The sequence below is a fragment of the Chelmon rostratus genome, chromosome 23, assembly GCF_017976325.1.
Source record: "Chelmon rostratus isolate fCheRos1 chromosome 23, fCheRos1.pri, whole genome shotgun sequence".
NCBI classification, from domain to species: domain Eukaryota; kingdom Metazoa; phylum Chordata; class Actinopteri; order Chaetodontiformes; family Chaetodontidae; genus Chelmon; species Chelmon rostratus.
This window is the reverse complement of record NC_055680.1, coordinates 16601828-16626424: the sequence shown is the minus strand read 5'-3', so window position 1 is coordinate 16626424 and position 24597 is coordinate 16601828. Positions and strand designations below refer to the sequence as shown.

Sequence of the window (24597 nt, the reverse complement as noted above, 5' to 3'; positions counted from 1 at the left end):
TTGTGTGTGTGTGTGTGTGTCTGTGTGTGTGTGTGTCTGTGTGTCTGTGTGTCTGTGTGTGTGTGTGTGTCATCGCTCTGAATGTGTGAAACAGGGCGGAGAGCCCAAGCGAAAGTTTGTGTGGCTTTCTGGCTGCGGTGTGTGCGTGTTTGTCATCGTTGCTGTGAAAGTGGGTAGACAGTGTGTGTTTGAGTGTGTGAAAGTGAGCGTAGAGTGTGTGTGTGTGTGTCCGTTTGTGTGTCATCGCAGTGAATGTGTGAAACAGGGCGGAGAGCGAGTCAAAGTTTGTGTGTCCGCCTGCCCGTCTTTGATGCGTGCGTGTGTGCGTCTTTGTCGTAGCTGCTGTTGAGTGTGTGAAAGTGGGTGGAAAGTGTGTGTCTCTGTTTGTGTGTGTGTGTGTGTGTGACAGCGGATGACGGATGGGCCGGCAGGACGGAGCAGGGGACGATGAATGAGGTGACAGACAGAGACGGATAGCCCTTTATCCCTCCGTCACAATCCCTCTTTCTCTCTCCCTCTCTTCTCTTTCTCCGCCTGTCGGGATGATGCAGTGCCTCTTGTTCTCCCGCTCGGAGGAGGAGAAGGAAGGGGGGAAGATGGGGAGAAGGAGAAAAGAAAAAAATTGCATTCATCCGGCATCGATGTTTACTTCAAACCCCCTCCTTTGCTCCCACTGCCCGCTCCATCCTCCGTCTCCATCCCCTCTTTTCCTGCCTCTCCTCCATCTCCTCCCCCTCCTCCTTTTGCCGATCAGAATCGGTTGACTCCATCGCTCCTTTTGGAGTTATTCAGCCTCCTTTACTTCTTTCTCTGTCGGCCATTGTTTTTTGCGACCATTCTTACGCTATCAAAAGAACCCCCCACCCCCCCTCACCCCCAGTACGCGCTTTCATGTGTTATTTCTGTGTACACATCTGCTGGAGCGCATCTTTTTGTGTGCGTGAGATCCGCATTCTTTCAGGTAAATTTTTCATCTCCGTGTGTCGACACGCGCGCTTTCATACGTGCTCATATGCAATGCTTTTGGTGTGTGTGTGTGTGTGTGTGTGCGTCTTTGTGTGTGTGTGTGTGTGTGTGTGTGTGTGTGACCTGGTGGTGAATGGTCGATAAATCACGCTGACGGGGCCGTTTGTTGTGTGGTCGGGTCCCGGTGTTCTGGAAGGTTCCGGGGTCCTGGGACAGGGCCGAGACAGGAGTTCCCCCAGGACACACACACATTCACACACGCACACCCACACACTCTTAGATACGGAGATGGACACACACAGCGAGCGCGGCGTGAGATGAAAACATGGTTTGTCTCTGAGCATTTGACAAACGCGGCATGTGTAGCATCGAGAGCGTTAGCGAAATATACGTTTTGTGTGTTATTTTCAGGCTCACAGCTGCAAAACATACTGTGTCATCGTTAGCGTTAGCCGTCGTTTCCAAAACTGGTGCCAAATCAGCACCAGAGCGACACTTCCTCCATACGCTCTTACTTTGTAAAAAGGAAAAAAAGTGTTTGCCATACTCAAATGCATCAGCGTTTGACGGGAAATATCCGATCAAAGCATCAGACTGCCAATCAGCTGTCCGTGCTCGCTGCTGCAGACACATACCGGTCACTACCCACAAAGTGCTTCGGTTCCATACCCAGTCCTGAATCTCGTACTGTTCCTGCTCCGGCAGAGTCTGACGTTCTTTCCATTTGGCCAGAAAAACAACATGGCCTGTCCTTGCTTTAACAGATGGGAAAGTTCTGAAGTTCCTATTGCATGAGATAAACACAGCAGTGTCCCAATTCCATACCAGCACCATGAAGTATACACTGGTTATTAATCTGCAGGGTGCACAGCTTTTTTTTGCACTTTACAAACAGGAAATGAAGTTTGACTTTGAAATGCTGCAGTCAGTGTAAAAGTTGGATTTCAGTACTGACCAACAGTTGTCTACGTTTTTTTTTTTTTTTCATGTCTTCGTACTGGAGCTCCTCTATTTTCCTTTGCGTTGCCCATCGCCACTCAAACATCGGACACATTTAGTCATAATTTTGTAACTTTCCACAGTAAAAGGACCACAGACGGGTTTAATCCTGCTGGGTCAAATATCAGGTGATATGTTTTGTTCTGGAAACAGTTCTCACAGCAGACGTTCTTTTTTTAACGTTAGCATTATTGGTTGTTTAGCCTCAATGTTGCTAAGCTAGGCCAAATGCAGGAGCAGGAGATGGGGTTGTCTTATAATTATGGTTGTCTAACTTTTGGTCCTTGTGGAACTCAACAAACTAGATTCAACAGACTAATTTCTTGCATCCTTAACAGTGTTTTACCAGAATGACCACATGCACGAGCATTGAAGTAATCAGCGCTTTGAAACTCGCCATGTCGTCAGTTTCGTGGACTCAACCCCTCTGTCAGAACTGTGTGGATCCACGGTCGGGCTTAAATAGTTAGGCAGTGTTGCTACAGATCTGATCCCATCATCAGAGAGCTGTCTGGGTTCACAACATTTGATTTTCTCCAAATATTTTTGGCATCTTTACCTGCAAATATGGCAGAAAATATGACTGAATTTGGGCTCCATGTAACAACTGTTTTCTTTATTAGTTAAACTATCGATCACTTTTAAATGAATTTAGTCTAGAAAGTCTCAGATATTCAATTTAAAATATAATACGGACTAAAATCAGCAAATTGTCACATTTGAGAGTCTGGAATGAAGCGTTTTTTTCTGGAAAAGCTGAAATAGTTCAAATCATCATTATGTAAAGTTGTAAAGAATAGAGGCCAGCGTGCTTTCAGCAGCCGAATGGAGCTTTTAAATATAACATTCCCAGGATTCATTTCAGCGGTTCTCACACCGCACGTTCTTCTGGTCCTTCCTGTATCGGACTAAAAAGCAGCGACACGCGGCCCAGATTTTCACTTTCACTACATCAGACTGTCTCGAAAAAGGCTGATTCACTGTAACAAGCTTATCTGAGCTGTCAGCAGCTTTCTCCTGTTCTCTGCTGTTGCTAAATAATTTGGTGGGTGTAGGAGGCAGATTGTGTTAGAGAGTGTGTGTGTGTGTGTGTGCGCGAGCACTCCCCAGGCTGCCCTTCTCCACAGATCCTATCAATCCTCCTATATTTAGAACATTCAGAAGTCTGTGGTTACTTCAAACCTTTGGCTGGCCCTCGTGTGTGTGTGTGTGTGTGTGTGTGTGTGTGTGTGTGTGTGTGTGTGTGTGTGTGTGTGTGTGTGTGTGTGTGTGTGTGTGTGTGTTGCGGTGTGGCGTCCCCCCAGAAAAGTGCTTGCAACAGTAGAGTTGCACTCATCCCCTTCTGTACTCGTTCATGTGCCAGGCATTCTTCCACCTCCGGCCCACTCGTGTGTGTGTGTGTGTGTGTGTGTATGTGTGTATGCGCGTGCGTCTCTTTTGTCATTGATTGGTCCCGGGTTCATTCCTTTGGTTGACCACAGACAGTCAAATTCCATCCATTCATCATGTCATCAATTTTTCCCCCTGCCCTGTTTCTCTTCCTGACGTCTTTTTATTTTCTCAAAGTCTCGAGTTTATTGAACTTCAACTCGTTTCATTCTTTCTTTTCTGTCACCTTCGCTTCTCCTCACTTCTTCCCATTTTCCGCAATATTTGTGTTTCTCTCCTCTCCTTAATTTCCTCCTCTCCTCTCCTCATCAGCGCTTCTCAGTTTCATCCTCCTCTCCTCTTTTTTTCTCTACGTCTCCTCACCTCCTCCATCTCTCCTCTCATCAGTTCCCTCCTCTATCCTCATTCATTTCCTCCTCTCTCCATCTTATTACTGTGAAACACTGTATTTATTACCTGATTATGTGAAAGCAGCAGTATTTTTTATACATATAATGTATAACATACATATAGTTAAATTTAGATTTTTTATTTTTTTATTGATTTATTGATTATTTTTTAATCTCTTTTAGGATTCATAAAGTAAAGTAAATCTTTTCTTTCCTCTCCTCTTTTCTTCTTCTTCCTCTCTTTCTGCCTCTTCTTCTTCTCCTTTCTAATTCCTTCTCCATTTGTCATCTTTCCTTTTTTTCTTATCTTCCCATTCTTTATCTTTTTTTTCCCTCCCTCATCCACTCACTTGTGCCTCCTCTACACTAACTAGATTTCATTGGTTAGTTTCCTTCACAGCACACACACACACACACACACACAGGTTTGCTTTGAGAGCTGGCGTTTGTGTGTATCCCAAGCGTTACCTCACGAGGCTTCCCTCTCTCTCTCCAAAAGCAACATGTCACAGCATGACAACTGCTCCCCGTCTCCTCACTGTGTGTGTGTGTGTGTGCGTGTGTGCGTGTGTGCGTGTGGATTGACCAGCGTAGCCAGTAGCAATTACCCAGTGACAGGATAGCAGATTCTCCCCCTCTGCTCGTGTGTGTGGAGGTAATAGACAGGCTAAGGGATGAGATGAGGCCCAGTGGGAGAGGAAACCTCCACCTCACCTCCTCGTAACCCAGACTAACGAGGCAGCGAGAGGGAGGAAAAGAGCGAAGGACCAGTGGAAGGTATGGAGCCATATTTTAGGGAAAACGGAGAGTAAATGTAACAATATGTAAAAAATGTTCAGGTTAATGACTTTTCCGTACAGCACATTTTCACTTTTTGGAAGACGAGTGAGTTTCAGAGGAAGGAGGAGACAGATTTTTATAATGTTATGAAAATTTATCAGGATAAATAAGCTGCACAGTTTGTAGAGTTCAAATCAACATGAACACAGATGAAGCTCCATTTACACTCTCATGTCATATCTGGATAAAATCCAATTTGATTTGTTTTCATTTGCACGTAGCCACATGCTAAGTGTGCTACAGCTGCATGCTAATCAGCATCAGCCCATAAGGTGGTGGAAATACACCTGATTTTAGCAGCCAGCTAGCAGTTAGCTACAAACGAACACAAACACGCGCATTAGCCCTGTGGATGGAATATGAGCGGGATCATCTAATCCTCTTCGCTCTCCATCACCCGTACAGATCGATCGTTCAGCGGTTGCAATGACCACAGATCAGCAGCACGTTGCGCAGCCGCTGTGTTGAAATCGTTAAAGTGACCGAGGACGGCTGGTTTCACCTCAGCTGCTGTTATCACAGGAGACAGCAGCGGCTGCTCCGTCGGACCGACGTGGTTTGAACAGTCGGATTTCAGTCTGTCCCGGATGCTTGTTGAGTGAAATTCCACTTTACTTTTTCACTATCTGACAGCTATCCGATCCACCCGAGCCATAAATGGGGTCAGAGCGTCCATAAAGAGGTCATTCGTAGCCAAGAAAAGCCCATATTAAAAGCTGGAAACCCATCTGCTCGCATTCAATTTGAGCAACAGGTGTGTAAAATATATAGACCTCAAAGCAGTTTGTGGTTGTATGAGAAAAGAAAGAAAGAAAGTCGCAGATAACCTCGCTCAGCTGCAGGAGGCAGAATTTGATGCTGATTGAAAAGATGCATCCACATGGGCACATTTCCTACGTCTCAGCTATCCGTTTACTCTTTTTTTTTATTATGAGAAACAACGTGCACAGAGCAGATCCATCCGTCACCGCAGCAGGAAGCCTTCACTTGATTCTGTCAGAGTTTGTTTGTCGCCTCATTGTTCCCGACTCGGGTGCACACGCTACTTAACGCTGCTCACTTCCTGTCAGCTGCCTGACTCCCACTGAAAGGAGTGATACACTCCTCCAGGAAATAATCCCTCAAAATCATATTGTCTCGCCGACTTTATTGTTATGGCAGATAACTTTGCAAGTTTGCAACGCATTACTGTAACTTTTCTCTGTCTTGAAACAGGGATTAATGGAGTTTAATTTGAGCTCCTGCTGAACCCGTCGTACGCCAGCCTGAGTTATTTCCCGAGGTTCCATCCAGAGTTTCGTCTTCAGCCGAGCGGTCATGAAATCTACACCCGTACGTGGAGGGATGTGGAGATGAGAGAGGTTAGAAAGCGAAGCCTGCATCTCAGGCAGGAAGTGATGTACGGGGGGGAGAAAAGAAAGCGAAGGATTTGGAAAAGGGTAGGCGGAGGTGAGAGTGAGGACAGGAGGAGATAGACGAGGTCAGAGCGATGGAGGGAGACAGAAAAATGTGCTACCGTCACATTCCTGAGGGCTGTGGTCACACGGGGACAGCTGCAGCATGGGAGTGTTTGCTGGACTGTGTGTGACAGGTCAGGTTCAGGAAGGGGACCGCTGACGAGGCGGGGACGAACTGTACATGCGTGTGTCGGGGTTGAACGGCGGGCCACCGGCTGACCTTTGACCTCCCGACTGCGCGCCAGACATCAGACAGATGGAGAAAGAGGCGAGGTCGAGCGCGGGGACGAACGGCGGATAAATATAAGGGGAGGAAAGGTGGAGAAATCTGAGCCGAAAGGCGTGAATGAGGGAGGGAGTAGAAGTGGATCTAAAGGAAGACGACAGGAAAGGGAAAGAGAGAAAGAGCGTTCTGTCCAGATCCTGAAGCGAAAACAAGACATGAATGCGTGAAAATGTTGACGGAGCGGAGCAGAAAGCGAGGGATGGCGGGTGAAAGAGTGCAGTCAGGTGAAAGTGATACGGCGGGTGAAACGGACGTACAGGGTGGTCTCCCTCTCTCCCCCTGTCTCTCCCTCTGTCTCTCTACCTCGCTCCCCCTCTCTCTCCTCGGGAGGCTGACACTTCCCTTCATCCGTTTGACCGCTCACAGAAGGGGGGATGAATAGAGGAGTGGAGAGGGGGTGAAAGAGCGGGATGAGCAGAGAAGAAAGAGGGGCGAAGGGAGGATGAGCAGCAGACGGACATCTAAATGCTCGCCCGCCGATCTATTGGAAGAGACACACACAAACGGCAGCTGGACACACACACACACACACACACACGAGCACGGATGCAAAGAGTTTGAGTTAGCGCAAAACGCAGCAACACTTTCTTTTAGTGGACAAAATTCGGGTGTGGAAACACGAAACCGCTCTGAAACTTTTGTCCATCGCTCATAGAAATTTGCTACATGAGGCGTCCCGGTGGCCGAGCAGCCTGACAGACGCTGCATGTAACCATGCAACCGTGACATCCCGGGTTCAGATCTGGCCAAGGACTCGTACTGCGTCCCATTGGCCGATTTCTCTCTCCTTACGCTTCCTGTGTGCTTTCCACACTTTATCTGATAAAGCTAGCTTTATTTGATGACTTTTCGTTAGAAAATAGCAACTGATCTGCACGTCTATCTAGTTTAAGATCCCAAAATGATAGAAAGTACTCCACAAAGCAGGGGTCAAAGCAGGTTTTCACTGGGTTTTGTGTCTCCGTGTCCGCAAAAGTTGTCGTTCTTCCCGCCACAAGGAGCAAAAGTTCAGCAAATCTTCTGCTAATACAACCTGGAGAATTTTTAATTTTAGAAAAGCTGGTGATTCACTTCATGTAAAGCAGCTATAATCAGTATTTTTTATAGAAACAGTGTGTCAAAGGATCAAAACAGTAGGAGAGAAAGAAGTCGCTCACAGTATCTGAACCGGAACGTGCAGCTTCTCTTGGCTTTACAGAGCTTTATAGCGAGTTTTAGCTCATCGCTTAGCTGTCCGGCCGCAACTTCACAGCTCTGGTTCACTCTCACCGCTCTCATAACTCTAAAAACTCACTTTCTCAGCACCAAACAGTAAATAGACGCAGTTAGCAAAGAGCTGCTGAGCACAATGTAGCATTTAGCAGCTAAAGATCCAGATTTTACCCTCAGGAGTTGGTGGAGACCAAAAAGAGAGCCGAAAGAGGGAGAATATTTGCTCACATTGATCAGGTTTAGTCCAACTGTCACCAGCAAACCTACACTGATGAATCCCAGACAAAGAAATACATAGTAGTAGTAGTAGTAGTAGTAATAGTAGTAGTAGAGGAAGGAAATGGTAATAGAGAAAGGTTGACTTGCCTTGTCCTCCACTAGAATCAGCACTAAACTGTCTTTTCTATCTTAAATTGTGCTGTCGCTCTTCCCCTTCACTCTCCTGTAGTGTCATCTGGCTCTCCTCTTCCTCCACTTTCTCTCAATCTCTACTTCTTCCTCTATTTCCTCCCCTTGAAGTGCCATTACTAGACACACAACTCAAAGCAGGTGCAGTGTGAGGTCGGTGGGATAAGTATCAGTGGCAGGGAGGGGTGGGACCCCCAAAACACTCTTATCTGATCGCGCACGCTTCCACAAACACTGCTTCTCTGCAGCCCACGCATCCACCTACACACACCTGCCCCTCCGTCTTCCTCGGCGTACGTATGTATTCGTCCTGCACGCACACATTCACAGCAGGGTCTGAGTGTAATGAAGCGGTCAGTGATCCTGCTGTGTTCGAGATAACATGGCCAAAAAAAACCAGCTGCTGCTCCAAATGTGTGCGTCCATATCTGCAGATTTATGAGCTCGGGCTATTTTTTGTGTGGGAGAGGTCAGTGTGTATGTGTGTGTGTGTGTGTGTTTCTCGGCCCCTGTCTCAACTTCCTGTCCCGTCTGTGGCCGGCTTTATCGGTGTGACAGCGGGTCAGGCAGTGGTCACAGCAACAGAGCCATTCAGCGACCTGATTGGACGGGGCGGGGAGCGGCGGTTCGCTACTTCCGACCAACGGTCAAATAGTGGTCAGGATTGAAGGGGTCACTGGGGGGGGGGGGGCACACGCATGAGTTGATCTCTCACAGGTTAATAAATGTCTTCGAGTTGTATAATCAGAGATGTCAGTGCACGCACGCCCACTGTCTTCCTCTCTCAGACATGCATCACATCTTCTGTCACACAGAATAATAACTGTCAGTCAAACTTATTTTTACACACACACACACACACACAGTGACCGTGTGGTGACCGGGTCAGGTCATTGTTCTGTGTTATCAGTTTTGACCTCTCCGTCAGTCTCCCCGATACGACCTGCATCTACACCCCTTCCTGTGTGTGTGTGTGTGTGTGTGTGTGTGTGTGTGTGTGTCACATTGTGGGGACATACGTCTGTTCACACACTCTGCGAGGACTCGCTTACCTCATGGGGACGAAATGCAAGACCCCATAATGTAAATCATTAAATATGTGGGTAAGGTTAGGGTTAGGTAAGCAGTGGTTATGGTTAAGATTACCAGGAAGTGCGAAGTGAAGGAAACACTGTGTGTGTTTGTGTGTGTTTGTGTGTGTTTTGTTAGTGTCTCCGCGGTCACTCCATGGTCAAACCAAAAAGTTTAGCCTCTTAAACAGCTCTCACCTTTCAACTGTTTCCTGTTTTGGGGTTGTTGAGGGGGCAGAGGGTGAGAGATGTGTTGCGTTCAGGCTGCAGTCTCACCGTTGTGAAACACAGTGTCCCATTTTTTTTCGATCTGCAAGTTATTTTAGAGTGTTTGAAGAGCAGTTTGGGGTCACAGATGTGTCTGAAATGTTCGTAAATGTGTGTCCCAACTGTTTTTCACAACAAAAAGAAGAAACGGGACAAAGCAATTTATATTGATTAAGCAAATAATACTTATTATTAAATCGGTGTAATGGTAGACCCACAAAGGAGTTAGGAATTCTATGATTTATTCTCTCCAGTCATCTTTCTCCACAATGAAGGTCAAACATTCAAGCTAATCCAGTTTCACACAGCGGTTTGAGTTTTTACTGACCATGAAAAAGTGGAAGAATTCAGATAAATAAAACTTAAAAAGTACGAGAATCCACATAAAACTGTCATTTAACCCAAAATATTCATAAGAAAACGTGACTCAATCTAATTTGCCTCATGCAAAGGAATCAAGTCTGAATCCAAACAGTGGAGGCTGAAGCGTCACTAAAGTGAAGTCTGAAAAGTGGACGAACCCGACGTGAACTCGCGGCCCAGAATTAACCTCCGCAAAGTGTCTGCTCCCAAATTGACTTAAAAAAAAGTGGCCGAGGCCAAATTGACCTTTTTAAAAAGTGCCGGGGTCTAAATTGAGCCGAGAGCGGAGCTAAAAGCTGCTGTTTTTCCAGCCCTGTTTGTTTTGGAGTATTCCGTCTTTATTTGCTTTATCAGCGCGCAGAGCAGCTCCCAGCAGGCCCCTCTGACTTCAGCCTGCACTCGTTTATCGTCTCCCCGTTTCTCACTCACTCGTTCTTCCTCCTCCGTAACATCTAGTTACCCTCCGCCTGACCTCCTTCGCTCCCTCCTTTCCCTTTCTCCTGCAGTCCTGTAATATTTCTCCAATCATTCTTTTTGAGGTTTCTCTCTTCCTTCTCGTTTACCTCCTCTCATTCTCTCTCTCTCTCTCCCACTCCGTCTATGTCTCTCACTCACCCTCTCTCCATCTGTGTAGTGTCTAATTGACAGCAGAGACCCCTGGTTGAACCACCAGCACTTTTCTCTCCTTCTTTTTTCTTGTTGTTTTTTTTCCTTTCCGCGCTCATTCCATTTCAGCCCTGTCACTTTTTTTTTTTAAGGGGTCGCACAACTTCTCTGTCACTGCTGCCGAGTGGGGAGGCTGAGGCGGAGGGGGAGGGGAGGCGAGGGACGGAGTAAGTGAGACGAAGATGGGGGAGAAGAGAGAGAGAGAGAGGAGACAAGAGAAAAGAGACATAAGTTAGTTATGTAAGTAAGGTAGATTTGAGTTCAGAGAAGTGTAAATGAGTCATGTGTGGGTTCACGTTCTCAAACAGCATCTGGTCACTTTTCCTCTCAGCTGCAAAGACACTGAATTACATCTTTCTGCGCTTGTTTTGTTATTTTCCGTTGAATAACAGTGTGTCATGGGGGTTTGTAACACCCCGCTGGTTTAATGAGGTCAGTACTGGCACTGATACACATCCAGTCTGAGTGTGAAAGTTCATCCGTGACCTTGAAAAAAGGAAGTTTGACAATAACTTGAGGTCCATCCATTGAAGTTGTTGGCCGCTCCAACAGTTGACATTGAGTCAGACTGCTTCAATATACGAATATAAACATTATAAAATATGACTAACACTTAATGTGCTAAAGCTATGTCCAAGCAGTGAAGTAAAATAATTTGAACTGTGAGTTTGAGATGCTTTTTTCAGTGTTTCACGCAAGCCCTTCGACAGGGGGGGGGCAACCGGGTATGTTGTCCCGGGCCTCAGGACCATAGGGGCCCCTAAATGACCCTTAATTTATTTTACTTTACATTCACATATTTCTTTTTAATTAAATCATTGCCTTATGAATTAAATATTATTTTCTACTCAACATATACTTAAAAACTTTAACATATTAAATATTTCAAATATATATATTTTCCTTTTTTTGCACAACCCCCCTACCCCCCGTCTTAGCAGAGAATGGATTGACCCCACTCTGGCGCACTTAAGGCTACACTACATTACGTGCCCTGAAGCGGGAAATTTACGTAAATCTGTCATTGTTATAAACTCTGAACATGGCGAGTCGTCATAAATCAGGTGCGCAGAAAAGAAAAGAAAAAAGAAAAAGAGAGGAAGATCATAGAGGTGAACGAGAAAAAATTATGAAGTTTTTAAACGTGGGACAAGAAGCCAGAGAATTAGGGTTGGAGTTGGGGGCCCTATGATGGTCTCTTGTCCCCGGGCCCCAGCAAGTCTGTTGACAGCCCTGGTTTCACGTTTCAGTGTTCAAGAAAATGAACTATTCCCTGTTCCCTGGGCGGCAAAGTCCACCAACCAGCAGCATAACGACGTGTTAGTACTCCAGAGAAACAGCTGTTTAATCTCTGTCCCTCTCTTTGCACCTCCCTGCTACCACAGCTTGACCGTTTCTGTCTGTACGACACGCGTGATCGCTTGTATCCAGACCATTGTTCGCTAGTTTGAACACATGTCCCTTCAGCGTGGCCTCCATGTCTGGTTGCTTTTTAATCACTCAAAGTGCCTCGCATTTAGTCACCAACTAAATCCAGGCCTAACGTGTTCCATGAGAGCGTAGTTCGTACACTTTGTGATGACAGTATCGGCCTCCTGTATGGCGCCCTGAAGCTCCAGCGGCGCCGCTCTGTGTCCGACCTCCGGCCTCTCTGTGTGGGGGAACGACACAAAAGCTAACTCCTCTACAGGGAGCGATAAAGCATCGCGATTTTATCTTTCCTTCGCTGCATTGTACCCGCGCATCGCAGTCGACCCGCTGTGGATTAATAAAGCACAGTATGTACGGTGGAGGTCGTGCTGTATTGCGGTTGCTGGCAGCCGTGCGCTGCGGTCGTAGAAACGAGGCTGCAGGCAGATGTACAAAGATACAAGCTTTTGGTTTTAATTTAATTTCTGGCCCTCCACTAAGAAAGGAAAATTAGTTCCCTGTTGCGACGCGATAACATCCAAGCTTACTTCATTCCATTCATAGTTCGAGATGGAGCGATACTGTCCGAGCTGCAGGGCACGAGTTTGTGTGTTGTACGCAGGGCCTTTCATACACTCACAATGTGAAGCGGGAAACGAATGGTAGAACGTAGAAGAACGTGTGAGGAGGTTACTGTTTGTTCGTGGGAGCTTCGGTGAAAGTGGAGGAGCAGCAGCAGGAGCTGGACGGCGTGGCCCGATAACCTCTGGATGTGACCTTTGACCTCCTGCTTTCAGAGGTCAAGAGCCGACTTTGGGGTTAAGAGCGAAATCCTTTTTCCAGCTTCTGTTCCAGATGAGATGGACCACACTGGTGTTTAACTGAGGGATCTTTTCTCATCAGTGTGTTTATGGAAAATATTAGTCAGCAGAAAATAAATCAACAGCAATTCTACTATTCAATTAGTCACCCAATCATGATGCTATCACCTGTTACCAGGCAATCTGTTTACCTGTGGAATGTTCCAAACAGGTGTTTTTGGAGCATCAACGCTAACTTTGCCAGTTTATCTGTCATTTCTCGTTGATCTTGCTCTTAATTGATCTTAAATGCTTAATCCGCTCGTGAAGAAGTCTCAGCTCGACCAGCTCTTGTTCTTCCCTCCTGTTCTCCTCTCTGAGACCTTTGTCCTAGAAGCCTGTGGCGGGTCACCGTCTCGCTGATGGGCAGCTGTCAGGAGAAGCTTTTTCGTTTCTGGCCATAAGAAAAACTCTTCAGTGACCTTTAAACCCTGAAATTTGGTGTTGACTGAGAGGCGGAGATGTTGGCAAAGAGACACAGAGAGATTGGAGGGAGGGAGGATTGAAACATGGCAGACGAGTGCTTTTAGTGAAGTCTTACCTGGACAGCTGTCAAGATGCTCCGCCCCTCTTTTCCTCCACAAACAGTCAAAACACTTTCTTCTGTTTTTTCCGTGTCTCTCCAACGGCGAGAAAGAGGCTTGACTGACGGGTGTCAGTGTGGTCTTTGAGTGCCGGGGGTGACCTTTGATCTCAGAGGTGGATTTAGTGATGGGAGTTGAGACGTCTGACGACGGACAGGCGTCAAAGCACTTTCTCTGTCGTTGGTACCTTGAAGGTCACATGTCAGCCGGCGGCTGGATGAGACAAGAACCGCACAAATTCTCGAATTTGTACCATTTCAGTGTTGACTCAGGAGCTCTCAGAAAGCTTTTCTATTTGCTGTCAGCTCAGTCGTGCTTCGGATTTTGCTTTTCTGTGTCCAGCAGCTGTTTGATTGGAATGAAACGGTCGCCGCCGCGGCTGGAGTGATATCTGAAGAAATGGATCAGTGATCGGTGATTGATGAGTTTGGAAAAGGGTGGACCGCGGAGATGGACGGGTGCCAAAATGGCTGCTCTTCTTGATAAAGGTCAAATCCACTTTCCCTGCTTTTAGTGACATTTGACCTCTTGTCTGTCAAATTTAGGCGGAGGTGGACAGCTGAGAGAGCTGCGAGGGGAGCGGGTGGAGGGAGGGAGGGAGGGAGGGTAACGGAGCTGTGAGTTTAAGAACGAGTGAAAGTCTTAATTCCTTTGCTTCATAGCAGAAACATTACATAATCACAACTCTGTGTGTGTGTGTGTGTGTGTGTGTGTGTGTGTGTGTGTGTGTGTGTGTGTGTGTGTGTGTGTGTGTGTGTGTGTGTGTGCAGGGTGTAAACATGATGAATTCTGGGTGACCCTGACTTTTGGCCATTAGGAATGGGAACACGGCATTTCCCCGACGGTCCCAAACAAATAAATCTTGCACACAGCCGGAATAACTATTAACAAGTCTGCTAAACACTGAGGAGGAGGAGGAGGAGGAGGAGGAGGGGAGGAAGAGGTATGGATAGAGAGGGAAAGAAAGAAAGGATGGAAAGATGAGGGAGTAAAGCTAAAATGGACAAAATCATGAGAAGAGGAGGTAAAAAGTATGAGGAGGAGAGCATGGAGAAGGGGAGTTCAGATAGAGAAGGAATGATGGAGAGAATGTGGAAAGATGGAGGAAGAGGAGAAGTGGGGAGCAAGAGGTATGCATAGAGAGGGGAAAAAGGGAGGAATGAAAGATGGAAAGGAGGAGTAAAGACATGGACAGGATGAGGAGAGTTGAAAGAAAGGGGGAGAAAGAGGAGGTAGAAAGATGAAGAGAATGAGGAGATGAAAGGGAAAGAAGAGTGGAGGTAAAGGTGGAGGAGCAGGTAAGAGAGGAAAGGAGGTAGAGATGGACAGAAGGAGTTAACTTGACAAGAGAATGAGGAGAGGTGAAAGAAGGAACAGGCAGACAGCGAGAGGCAGGGGGAGGACATAGGGAAAAGGAGGAATGGAAAGAGGGTTGACAAGGAAAGAATAAGAAGGGTGAGGAGGACGAGGAGGTGAATGGGTGGAGGAGGACGAGAGAGGGAGAAGATGAGGAGAGGGGAAAATTAGGGGGAGTGCAATGGATGAAAGATGAAAATGGAGAGATGGAGAGAAATGTGGAGGAGGAGCAAGTAGAGGAGAGCGAGAGGGAAGAAAGGAGGGATGGAGAGGTGGAAAGGAGTCAAGTTGGCATGGAGAGGATGAGAAAAGAGCTGGAAGAAGGAGGAAAGAACGAAAGGAGTGATTGACTGTTGAGAGGGGAGAGAGAGAAAAGGGAGACGCAAGAAAGTAAAGAGACAAAAAGAGAATGGGAGGAGGAGGGAGGAGCGAGGGAGGGAGCGAACCCCATTAGCGGAGGAGAAATGAGAGAAAACAAACAAGAAATGTGAGGGTAACTTTGTTTTTGTGCTCGCCCCCCCTGGAAGAATAAGAGGAAGCAATAATCAGTGTGTGTGTGAGTGTTTGTGTGTGTGAGAGAGAGGAGACAGGAGCGATAGCACGGGGGAGGTCATGGCGAGGTGAGAGAGGGGGAGCGAGACGGAGGGAGAAGTTCAGCGAGAGGTGAAGAGAGAGACCTGCCGTTTTCTCTGTGTGTGTGTGTGTGTGTGTGTGTGTGTGTGTGTGTGTGTGTGTGTGTGTGTAGGGTGAATCGGGGGTCAGGTGTGTGTGTGTGTGTGTGTGTGTTTGCCAGGAGGACCTGCTGGCTCGCGTGTGGCTCGTTTCTTTGGACGGCCCACGCTCTCCCTATTCTTTTTTTCTTCTTCTTCTTCTTTTTTCCATTTTCATCAGTCTTATCTGCCTCTCCTCCTCCTCCTCACTCTTCTTCTACTGCTTCTAACCTCCATCGCTCCCTCCAACCAAACTTACCTACTGACCTCAAGTTCACCCAAAACTCCCTGTGCTCCTCCTTCTTTATCTCCTCTCCTCTCCTTCCTCATCTCTTCTTCTCCTTTTCTATCTCATCTGTTTTCTTTAGTCACTTTCCTCCTTCTTCTTCTTCTCTTTTATCTTTTTCTTCTGTCCTCTCCTCCTCTTCTCCTTCACTTCTTCACTTTCCATCCTTCCCTCCCTTCTCTTTGCCTTTCTCCTCTGCTTTCTCCTCATCATCTCTCCCTTTCCTAATTTCTTCTTCTTACCTCTCTCCTCACCACTCCTCTCCTTGTTCTCTTTTACTTTCTTTCTTTTTTCCTTCCCTCCTCTTATCTCCTTTTCTTTCACTTCTCTCCCTCCTCTCCCTGTCTCCTCTCCTCCATCACCTCCATCGTTCTTTCTTCTTACTCATCCTCGTTTCTGCTCTCTTTTCCCTCTTTCATCTTTCTTTTCTCTTAACTTCCCCTTTGTCTATCTTCATCTCTTCTTACCTGTCCTCTCCTCTTATGGCTTCCTCTCACCTCCTCCTCTCTCGTTCCCTCTCCTCTTCTCTCTCCTGAAGAAAGAAAGGCGGACAGAGATGTACTGAGCGTGATTCCAGAGTAAAGACAGCGATCCGCTCTCAGATAACATGAAAATCTCATGAACCTCAGTCGCCAGCTTATCTCTGTGTGTGTGCGTGTGTGTGCGCGCACGTGTGTGTGTGTGTGTGTGTGTGTGTGAATACTGTCTGCTGACTGCATCTTCTTTGTGTGTATGAGATGTGTCAGAGCGGCTTTTCAGGGTTACTTCGTCCAAACAGACGGCTACAGTATCTGTCTTTATCAGGCATGCCTTCACCTTGTATTTACCGCACACACACACACACACACACACACACACACACAGCGAGGTGCATGTACACAAATAACTGCCTGCACATGAGCAGATGGTGGCATTCTGACAAACACCATCAAAAACAGCTTGTGTTTGAGTGTGTTTGTTTGCTATGCTAACACACACACACACACACACACACACACACTTTCTCATGAGTCTGTAGCTAATTAACTGACAGATTTCTTCACATAAACTCACAGCCGGATGATATTTATGCTTTATGTAACAGCCTTTATTTGTGTGTGTACCTGTGTAGGTGTAGCCTGTTTTCTTACAGCGCGTGCGTGTTAGTGTGTGTGTGTTTGTGCTTGTTTATATGGGAAGATTAGCGGGTCAAACCTCGGCCGTTCAAGGGTGAACTCGGGGACAAGAGAGAGAGAGAGAGACGAATACAGAAGTGAAAGGACCAGAGGGAGGAAGGGAAGTGTGGGAAGAAGGAGGGAGGAAAAGATCAGGAAGTCCAAATCAGCCATTCGTCTTGTAGTCTCCGTCTAAAGCCAGATTTAGAGGAAACATCAGTTTTAATAACTCTACGGTGGCCGAAGAAAATATTCAGGACACTTCCTGTTTTCATGAATAGCTCTGATGAGGTAAAACGAGGTAAAAGTCATGACCTCATGACCTCACATGATCAAACCATTACCTCCACTGTGTTCAGTTGTCCTATAGCTTAACTGTTGTGCAGCAGGATGTCCTAATAGTTAAAGATCTGACTCCTCTCTGTGCAAAGAGAGGAGACCTCAAGCTCTATTTTATCTTGATTCTCATTTATTTTTTATTCTTTTTTTAATCTAGTACAGGAGTTTATATGCACATGTGGACATATTTTTAAAATAGTGTTTTTCTTACCTCAGATCAGCGTCGTGTAAGTTGTGCGTGTTTTGTGTCGTGTCAGTTGCTGCCTCATGGGATCAATAAAGTCAGAAGCGTCTCGCCACTCTGCTCCAAGGAGAATGTGCGCCGAGGCAATTTTTGACGGCTGACGCGAGATCTGCACGGAGCAGATTGAGCCAGACAGGAAGTCAGACGCAGAGAATCTGGTACATTTTCAAAATAAAACACCCTGCGCAGACTCCTAATTGTACGTCAACAATAAAAACAGACGGTAAAGGACCCTGGCTGGGTTTGCAGCCACGTGGAGGACAAACCAAAAATGTGTTACATATATCGTCAAGGCAACGCCCCCCCCCCCCCCCCCCCTTGGAATCCTGGTTTAGATTTGAACCCTTAAACAAAACTGGCTGCTTGTTTGTTGCCTCCGTATAAAAGCCGACATGAGAGATTTCGTACGGAGGTTCTGGAAGTGAGCAGAGTTTCACCATCGAGAGCCACAAATCCTGCGTCCCAACCGGTCGAGCTAATAGGCCTCATTCTGCTTCCTGTCCGACAATCGGCCGACCTGCAGGTCAGGCAGCAGCCTGCCGAGTCAGTAGGATAAAAGTGAGGCATCATGCTGTTGAATGAGCAGGAGAACAATCCAGCGCCGACAAAACCGCTAAAGGCTAAATTTGTTCGAAAGCCACTAAAAAAAACCCCACAGAATTCAACATGTTTTCTCTCTTTCACCCTCCTGAATCCCGTCACTCCTCCATCCCCTCCTGACTCTGAAAGAGTGTCACCCTCGTCTTCTGTCCTCCCTCCTGTTTGCCCGATGCCCAGCGCTCGCTATCTATCCATCTTCATCTGCCCTTCCTGTACCCCGTCTCCCTCTGTCTGCGCTGTTATCCATTTCTCCCCCAGCCAGTCTGCGTCTCCTTCCATCTTTACTCTCTCATTTTCTCCCCCACATGTGGTTTTGCTCTCCATCCCTCTGTTCTCCTTCCCTCCTTCCCTCCCTCCCTCTCCTCCTCTTCTCTCATCCCTCGCTCACATATGGTTTCTCTCTCTGGGCCTGTGTGTGTTTGGTGTTACCCAGAGTTCACTGGGGCTCCCTTCTCCTGTGTGTGTGTGCGCGCGTGTGTGCGTATGTGTGTCTGCAGGCTTATGGGCTTGCCTGCCTGGGCCTGTGTGTGTGTGTGTGTGAGGTAGAGTTCAGCAGGGCAGCAGCAGGTTATGCAACAGTTTCAAATGTGGGCCGTTGAGAGGGAGACTTCGCCCCTCGTCCTTGAGCCTTGGCCACTTTCTATCCTTCCTTCCTTCCTTCCTTCAGCCCTCTGCTCTTCTCTTTCTCTCGTCTGTTCGATTGTTTGTGTGTTTCTTCACCTGAATGAAAAAAAGGCCTCACAGATGAGTCAATGAATCATCAGTGAAGAGCTGAAAACATGAACATCAGGATGCGACTGTGTGTAAAGCTCTTAGGGACTCTTAGCTAGTTTCAAATAGAAAATAATTTCCAATATATTGATGCTTAAATCTCTACTTGCTGAGCTCAGTTTGCAGATCAGCTGGTGCAGCCAGTATAACAACAGTCACCAAGGCAGGTATTTGATTTCATGTTTCATGATGTGGCATCGATCAATACGTGTTGTGCTGAAATCGTAATTCAATCGGCAAATTGGATTTTTCAAGTTGTATTAAAATCAAATCAGGCTTCTCTCCCTTACTGATACGTAATTGACTTTAAAATGATTCACCCTGCCACATGAAGAAGTGAAGGTGTGTGTACAGTCACATGACATCATGAGCAGAGAGAGAGCAAAGAAGAGCATAATTATCAAAAAGACACATGAAGAAAATGCAAAAGAAAACAAACTAAATGTTAATTTTTAACCAAAGAGGAAAAAAAAAAAAAATTTAGTTGCCCCGAACTGTATCTTACTACTGTGGTCACAAAAGCTATAATAATAATTTATGTTTAAATAATAAAAAAACATTATTTATGGAGAATTTATCACACTTTTCATACTGATCTGCTTCAGACAGACAGATTCTGTCAGATTTTCTGCCATAAATTCGTATTTTGGTGCCACCAGATCTCTCTTCATGTCTGAGTCTGCTGCAGGATGTTGGTGTTTATCTTCTCACTGCTTGACGGATAACTGGAGGCTGTTTCTGTGAGTCACCGGGTTTTGGTTAATCTCTGTCATCTGTCTCCATCCAGTTGCTGGACCTGTTCACGCAGTGGGATTGGTCGACCTACCTGGCTGACTACGGCAAACCCGCCTGCAAATACCTGAGGGTCAACCCACACACTGCGCTGGCCCTGCTGGAGAAGTGAGCAGCCCTTCATTCATCCATGTTTCCTCTCTTTCCTCATCCTGGTTCATCTGTCCGTCTGTTCCTGGATCCCTTCTTTCAATCCATTCAAGGATCAGTTTATCTGCTTCGTAGTTCATCTTGTCAAATTTGGTTACTTGCTGCTTTATTTCACTATAAACTGGATATCTTTGAGTTTTAAACAGCTGATCACCCAAAACAACAACAATGTCAATTTAAATTATTTCATTTCATGACAGATAAACTGTTCTTAAAGGAATAGTTCAACGTTTTGGCAAATATGCTTATTAGCTTTCTTTCAGAGTGTTAGATGAGGACACTGAGATCACTGTCATGTCTGTGCATTAAGCACGGAGCTAGAGCCTGGACGTGGCTAGCTTAGCTTAGCATAAAGACATAAACAGAGCCCTGGTTGCTCATCATCCATTTCTACAGAAGCAACGGGCGCTGCAGTCAGCAGAGCTTTCCAGAGCTTTGAAAAGCTTGCTGTTTTACCCCGTTTCCTGTCTTTATGCTAAGCTAAGCTAACAGCCACATGGAAATAAACAGTATGCTGGTAGCGAAGGTCTTCATTATTTGACTTTTTTTGAACTCCCTCCGTCTCAACTGCTCTTCTCTGTCATGTTTTGACAGGTTATTTAAGCCGTGAGTATCGTCTGTTTTGTGTGTGAATAACGTTGCATTCGGGTGTGTGCACAGACGTCCACTGAAGCGTGTATGTACAAGTAAATATAAAGTAGAGGCGTGTGATATCACTGCAGGGATTTCTGTGGTTAAACGCACGCACATCCTCGTCACAATAAAAAGAAGTAAACTGGTGGCGTTATGGTACTGATGTTTATCTCTGGGGCCGTTGAACAACACCCACATGTATCTGTTCACCATCAGTTTATCAGTGTGGAGCCTGAGCTGCACACACACACACACACACACACACACACACACACACACACACACACAACCTGCATTCACACAAGTTAATCTGACACGTGCGCAGACATGTGCACAGTCGTATGAACCCGTCCATTGTTCAGTGGGGTCCGGTCAGTCTCTCTCAGAGCTCCAGAGGGCCCAGGCCCGGTGGTCCCTCTGTGCCCAGGAGGAAGCACCCCGCTGGGGCTTGTCTGCTCTGCTGGGCCCTTGAACTTCCTGGAGGTCCATAACAGTCCAGTGTTCTGCGACAAAACACACTGTCTCATGTGACACTGAGCACACATGCACGCACACACACACACACTTCTTCTTTAACAGGTGCCTGTAGCAGATGTGTGTGCGTGTATCTGCTGAGCATGACTGTAAAATTCTGCACTTGTGTGTGTTTTCCTAAATGCACCAGCTGAACTACTCGGTGCATATTTGTATACTTACAGCATTCAGACACTGAGAATGTAGAATGAAGTGTGAGATACTAAAACAGACCATTAACCTCATTTAATTTCTGCTTTCTCTTCCTTCATAATCCTCATTTTTCTACCATTCTTCCCTCCTGTTACTTGTCTCACGTCTTTCCTTTTCCTTCCCTGTTTCTGCTTTCACTTCCTGTTTCTGCGTCTCCAGGATGAAGGAGACGAGCAGGAAGAACAACGTCTTCGCCCAGTTCAGGAAGACGGACAGGGACAGGCAGAAGCTCATCGACACCGTCATCAAACAGCTACGCAACCTCATCGCACAGCACCACACCTAGAGCGAGCCGCCTGATTGGCCAGCAGGCCCGAGGCCACCATCCGGCCTGATGGAAAGCAGACTTCGCTGATCTGTTCAACCCTCCTCCTATTGGCCGATCTATGCACCTTAACTCCACTGGACTCCACCAGCAAGCAAAACCAGTTCCTATTGGTCATCTTTAACAGGCAATCTAAACCTGCAACAAGCTCAAACTGTTCAATCTCATTGGTTAACTGAAGCCACTGATCCCAGAATAACTATAAATGTTTTGACAGCTGTGGTTTTACTTCGTTTAATCTGTCTGACTGAAACACGACTGCTTATCAGGCCTCAGCTAAAGGATCCTATTGGTTACTTCCTAACTGAAGACCAGGATTTAAGAAACTTGACTCTTGTTGCTTATTTGAAACATCAAATAAAAATGAGCTGAACTGAAAAACAAACAGAGGATTCATGGATCTAAAATGAGTGGTCTGATTGGCCGAAGACGAGGAAGAAAAGAAGCTCTCTGTTATCTAATTGGTTCCTCCAAAATCATCTCCATCCAAGGCTCTTATTATAGTCTATATTCTTCTTTAGCAACAAATCTCATGAAAATACCAAACTATGAACACACACTTTGTAGTTTATTTTTGAATCAGTCCCACATACGTCGTCCCACTGCTGTCAATAGACTAGAGTACCAAATGTGGATTAATCCGCCCCTGAAAATAGTCCCCAACAAGTGCACTGTGTCCTCCTGTTTGTAAAGATTTACCTCTGTGGGAACCAATGAGCTTGTAGCCGAGAGCCACAGGAGGAAAAACGTATGGACACGTTGTTAGTTTTGGTGTTTCAGTGGGATTTGTTCGCTAAAACCTCATCCTGGATCCTGCTCTTAAAGATAACTTTGATGTGGGAGATTTCTGACCTGTGGAGACCATTAAAAAAAAGCTCAAATTACCACTAAAAGTAGCATAAAAGGCAGTAAAAAGACCATGCAAGTAAACAGAACCAGTGAGGAAAAGTAGCTGAAACCACAAATAAGTCTAAAACCACACCTGCTCTTCTTCAAGCTGGAGGAACCTTCCCGCCTCCAGCTGTGATGAAGCTCTCTGGCCCGACTTGTTGCTTCAGATACTGGATGCTGTCAGGCCTTGACTTACTTCTGCAGGGAGGGAACGTGCTCGTTTTGGCTGTAGACACCTTCGGGAGCTGTGTGCGAGGATCCATGTGGGGTTTTCCGTCTCCTCCTTCGCTGCCGACCTTTAATGTCTTCCACTTCGCTCTCGCTCACTGTGGCACAGTGACGGAACACGCTGAATGTGCAGAGAGGCTCGTCTTCCGTGGCAGAACATCATTGTAGGCTGTGGCGTTTTAGAAGCACTGAACTCGAGATCAGGTCTGGAAAAAAAAAACAGATAACAGAATGTTACTGCATTATCCCTCATTGTTTAATAAAGGGGAATATTCACACAACATGGCAACCTTTTCCCCCCTCTTAATATACAACCTGTGAACACTTGAACGGGCGACACTGCTCAGATCTGGCAACTTTACTCCCTCTTCGTAACGGCTGAGAGCGCAGTGAGTGTTTGGGATTAAAAAGGGGGATGTTATCTAAACATGGCAACCCATTCCTCCTCTGTCAGCAACACTTGATCATATTTGAATGATGTTGCCTGAGCCTTTTTTCTACTCCTCATGTATAATAACTGGGTCTTAAAGGGGGGGAATTGTGCCCCGATCTGGCAACCGCTGTGCAGCGTGCAGTGTTTTGTTTGCCTGGTTGATTTGTGTAGAAATCATCGTACTAATGCCAAGCACACACACACTTTTATGTCTTCCATGAACGTATGCCGAGCTGCGTGTGCGTGTGTGTGTGTGTAGCATGGCCACCTGAACACACACACACACACACAAAGGTTTGTTTAGCTGAAGCACAGAATTGCTTTTACAACTGATTCTTTTTGAACTAATATGGGTCTCTTCGCTCTTTGTGTTGCTTTTTTCTTGAACTTTGGTGCAATAATAGCATTGGAAACTGCAGCTGTGTGTGTGCGTGCGTGCGTGCGTGCGTGCGTGCGTGCGTGTGTCAGAAGGGAATTTAAGTCTTTCTACAAACTCATTCGATCGGTCGCCATGTTGGATTTGCTGAGCGACGTCGTGTCGTGTGTGTTTCTGTGAGTGTGTGTTCATTTGTGCAAATCAAATGTGTGTGTGTGTGTGTGGGTGTGTGTTTTTCATCCATCCGTAGCTGTGTATCATCTGTAGGTGTCAGTAAGGGAATCGGGCCGTTGTTCTTGATGTGCCTTTGCTGTATTTTGTTGTGTTTTTCCTGCCAATGAAGCAGCGACACTGCGGCGTTCGGACTCTGGACGCAGTTTGCTGAACGTCCCACGGTCATATTTGAACTTCCGGAAGAAAAAAAAAAGTCTTAACATGCATTGGAACTGAGCGCTCACCTGTCCACCTGCACGGCGTCCAGAGTCCTCACACTGCAGCTGCTGTTGCCTCTCTTGTTTTGTATTTTGTAAGCAGAAATCTTTGCCGAGACGGAAGCACTGTACACGCTGTCGTATTAAACCACTAATGAATGAAACTAAAGTAAAATACTAATAAAGTTGCATCAAATTCAACAGACAAACGTGGAATAAATAAATAAACTGTTGAGAAGATTTTGTCTTGTTATTTATGAAGTTTCTTCATCACTTTTTGGTAAATAATGTGACCTTTAATGTTTAGATCTCATCCAGCCTTCAGTTTGTGTCGTTAGCGGTAGCTCGTGAGCCTGATGGTTAACTGAGCTGTGAGCATTAACTTTAGCTAAAAATATTATTTCTTTCTCTGACATAATTGCTGGAAAATTTTACTCTTGGTACATGATGATGGCATTTTAAAAGAAACAGACTATTTATTTATAAAATAAATTAGAATTATATCACAAACAGGCAGATTAATCTCCATGATTAGAGTTGCATAAATACATGTATAATTTTCTCAACTGTCAGATTGAAGTCAATTTTATTACAGCACAGATTTTGAAGTGAACGCTGGTGCTGAAGACAACAAACCGTGATGATAGAAATAATTGTTTACTTCAGTAAAACTCTGTAAAAATACTGCAACAAGCAACAGCTCTGCTTTAAAATGTCAATTAAAAACACCTGATTATGATCAGAAAACTGTTAAAGCAGAGGCGACTGTACAAGTGAGAACTATGAGATGAAGCTAAATGCTAAGGCTAATGTATTAGTTACTTTTCAGATTACAGTTTTTCACGCCCTTCCTGTCCAGTGAAAACCACGTATCTCCAGATGTGTTGAATGTTCGTGATAAACTGAAGGATGAAATGTTCCTTTATGAGATGAGAAAGTTCTCGTCCTTCTTCAGCCAAATAAACAGTTTAAAAAGCGTCTTGGAT

The 24597-nt window shown here is 45.9% G+C and overlaps 1 protein-coding gene across 1 annotated transcript in view; it reads left to right on the top strand.

The window, feature by feature from the left end:
* The window catches only part of exoc6b (exocyst complex component 6B), an 84698-nt gene extending 62031 nt beyond the window's left edge, over positions 1-22667 (top strand). Inside the window, exons 21-22 of the mRNA XM_041964513.1 lie at positions 19414-19526; positions 21087-22667. Coding sequence (XP_041820447.1) covers positions 19414-19526; positions 21087-21213 — 240 coding nt within the window. The 3' untranslated portion in view covers positions 21214-22667. The remainder of the gene's footprint in view (positions 1-19413; positions 19527-21086) is intronic.
* The last annotated feature ends 1930 nt before the right edge of the window (positions 22668-24597 follow it).